Source organism: Dendrobium catenatum, unplaced genomic scaffold (assembly GCF_001605985.2).
Source record: "Dendrobium catenatum unplaced genomic scaffold, ASM160598v2 fragScaff_scaffold_1553, whole genome shotgun sequence".
In the NCBI taxonomy this organism is placed as follows: Eukaryota; Viridiplantae; Streptophyta; class Magnoliopsida; order Asparagales; family Orchidaceae; genus Dendrobium; species Dendrobium catenatum.
This window is the reverse complement of record NW_021320015.1, coordinates 696081-699103: the sequence shown is the minus strand read 5'-3', so window position 1 is coordinate 699103 and position 3023 is coordinate 696081. Positions and strand designations below refer to the sequence as shown.

Below are 3023 nucleotides of genomic sequence, written 5' to 3'. Positions count from 1 at the left end.
TTTTTTTTTTTTTTTGGGACATTTAGGCCATTTAAGGGAAACTCACTCACACAACACATACAAATGGACTCGAACCTTGGACCTCTTAGTTGGAAGCGTAAGCTCTCAACCAACAGGCCAAGGGGAGTTGTGTGTCGCTAGTAACTGTGAGTGGGATCTAATATAACAATCGTCATAAAATAAAAAATTGTAAATGTACAGTGCATCAGAATATATGAGGGTTTTTTTTTGAAAAATTATTTCTATGTGTTGATGTGACGTGTTGAATTTTTTAAGGAGTAAAATATTTCCCAAAATTTTTACAATAATCGTAATAGAATTTCAGCCTTCTTCCTTCCTCTTCATAACCTTCCCAGTCAGAAGAAAGCACAACAACAGAAAGAAAGTAGCTCGCCTGGTGAACAAACCTAGCTGAACGATCACCGTCCCAGTTGAAATCAACACACAGAATTCCAGCAATTAACACTCCTCTCCATCAACCAGACGCCTCGCGCGCGCTCGCGCGCACGCGCAGAAATGGATCCCTCCGCTCGAAGAAGCGGCGGCAGCAGCAGCACCGGCGGCGGAGGCGGCCTCACTCCGTCATCCGTCGACTTCCCCAACCTACCCACCACAATATCACTTACACCAATACTTTCATCAACACCCGATCAAACCATTCCTCCTCCTCCTCCTACTACGCTATCCCGTTACGAATCGCAAAAACGCCGTGACTGGAACACATTCCTCCACTACCTTCAAAACCATAAGCCCCCTCTCAGCCTTCCCCGCTGCAGCGGAGCTCACGTCATAGAATTCCTCCGCTATCTCGACCAGTTCGGCAAGACCAAAGTGCACTCCCTCGGCTGCGCTTTCTTCGGCCATCCCTCCCCCCCTGGCCCCTGCGCTTGCCCTCTCCGGCAGGCTTGGGGATCTCTCGACGCCCTTATAGGTCGCCTCCGCGCCGCATATGATGAGTCCGGCGGAATCCCTGATACCAATCCCTTCGCCTCACGCGCCGTGCGTTTCTACCTACGCGACGTACGCGACTCCCAGGCTAAGGCGCGCGGGATACCTTATCATAAGAAGAAGAGGAAGCGACCGCTAACAGATGCCGCGGTGGCTGAATCTTCTTCATCTCGATCTGATGTTGGGTTAGATGAAGTTCAAGGATCCACTAGCACTGGCGGGGCAGAAGCGGGGGGACGAAGCTCTTCTTCTTCATCTGCTTCCTGATCATCCATTAGTAAGTTTAATTAGTCATAATTATGTGTTCAGAGAATTATATATATGCAGTGATCGATTCCCTTCATGCTTATAATCTATTATTTCTTATCATCAACTATTCTGTTATATATATCTTCTTAATTGATCAGTACTGGGATTCAAAGATCTGCGATTCATGAGAACATTTATCTCTCTCTCTCTCTCTCTCTCTCTCTCTCTCTCTGTATTTGATAGCCTTCAAACTTTGGATCTATATTTCTATCTCCATTAAGGAACGAAAAAGTAGAGTGAATTCTGAGTAAATAATTAAAAATTTTGGATTTTGCTGACTGTCTTTATTATTTTTGTTGAAAGTTGAATGAGTTCATGTGAAAGAGAAACAACAAGATAAGTTTTTTTTTTTAAATAGAAACTTTGTTAATTAATATGGATCATTGCTTTCAGAGCTCAGTGGTGTTTTGCTATACTGTTAACTCCACCGACATTCAGATTTTTGTCTGGCCAATATATTTGTCTTGATCATTTAAAAGTTTCCTTCGTGGTGCGGCTAGCTGGTTATACTTGAGATTTTATAATTAGTCCAGCAGAGAATTAATCAAGCTGGTTATAACTAATCAAACAATATGACCTAATGATCCAACATAGATAGAATGTCATAGATGAGAATTAAATTCTGAAGTTTGCTTTGTTCAGCTTAGTCCTAACGGTAGCATATGAGGATGAAGAACTGGCTCAGACATTCTCTTCAACATAAACCTAGCTAGGACAATTTGGAGAGAAAATGAAAATGAAGATTGTGAAGGAATTGAATTAAGATTAGGTTTCATAAACTTTTTATACAAGAGTTGGATAGAAACTTGTCATTAGAAAAAATAATAAGTTTATTAGAGTTTAATTGATATTTTAATTATATATTAACTACATTAAAATCAACTAAACACTTTATACAAAATTGATAGTTGTTAAGGGCTTTGGCTTTCATCACGAAGGTTATGGATATATAGAAGTTCTTGTTTAGGGCATCTCCAAACGAAAAATTCATTTTCCACTCTAAAATGTCGTAAAACTTCAAAATGTGCTAGTTCATCTTCAATGGAACTCCTTTTTTTTTGCATTTCTTTGCTAAGGAAAGCATCTCGATCTCTCATGTTTCGCGCGCTTCTTGCAAAGCTAAGCAGAGTGCTAAGGTAATCTTTTTTTTTTTGCATAGGTGAATAGTCAGACGCCAATATTGACGTCGCATTATTCACATATCGATTTTTAATATGAGATTTAGAGTTTGAATGTAGTGATTCGCAAATGGCATACAATAGTATGCACGAATTGTTGAAGATGATCAGTTATATATGTGAGTGTGTGTGAGCTAGCAATTATATTCTCTCAAAATTAGAATTAGAAGACATTTGTATTTACATTCCTATAAGGTTTAAGTTGTAATCACCACCATTTTTAAACATATCACTCAATATTAAGCTTTTTTAGTTATGTTTTTTTTTTTTTTTTTTTTTTTTTTTTTTTTTTTTTTTTTTTGTAATTAAATGCAGCACGGTGTGATTTCCTAAGCATAATTTTTGTAAAAAATTCGCTATAAGATATATTTAGGCTTTGTTTGTCATGACTTTTTTATTGCTTTCTAAAATAGCTTTTTAGTACAAAATTTATTGAACAAGAGTTTTTTTACTAAAAAGTTGTTTCAGAAAACAGTAAGAAAGCTGTCTCATGCGAAGCCTTAGTCACATTAATAATCATTTTTTGGCAATATTATGTAACCTTGATAAAATATGATTATATATTAAAAAGGTGGCTTAAAGGTATTT

General features: G+C 37.9%; 1 protein-coding gene across 1 annotated transcript; it reads left to right on the top strand.

Annotated features, from left to right (window-relative positions):
• Positions 1–395: 395 nt before the first annotated feature.
• Positions 396–1215, top strand: LOC110101509 (protein LIGHT-DEPENDENT SHORT HYPOCOTYLS 5-like). The gene has a single exon (XM_020829432.2). It carries the CDS (start codon positions 517–519, stop codon positions 1213–1215), a length of 699 nt encoding a protein of 232 aa, XP_020685091.1. The 5' UTR covers positions 396–516.
• Positions 1216–3023: the final 1808 nt, after the last annotated feature.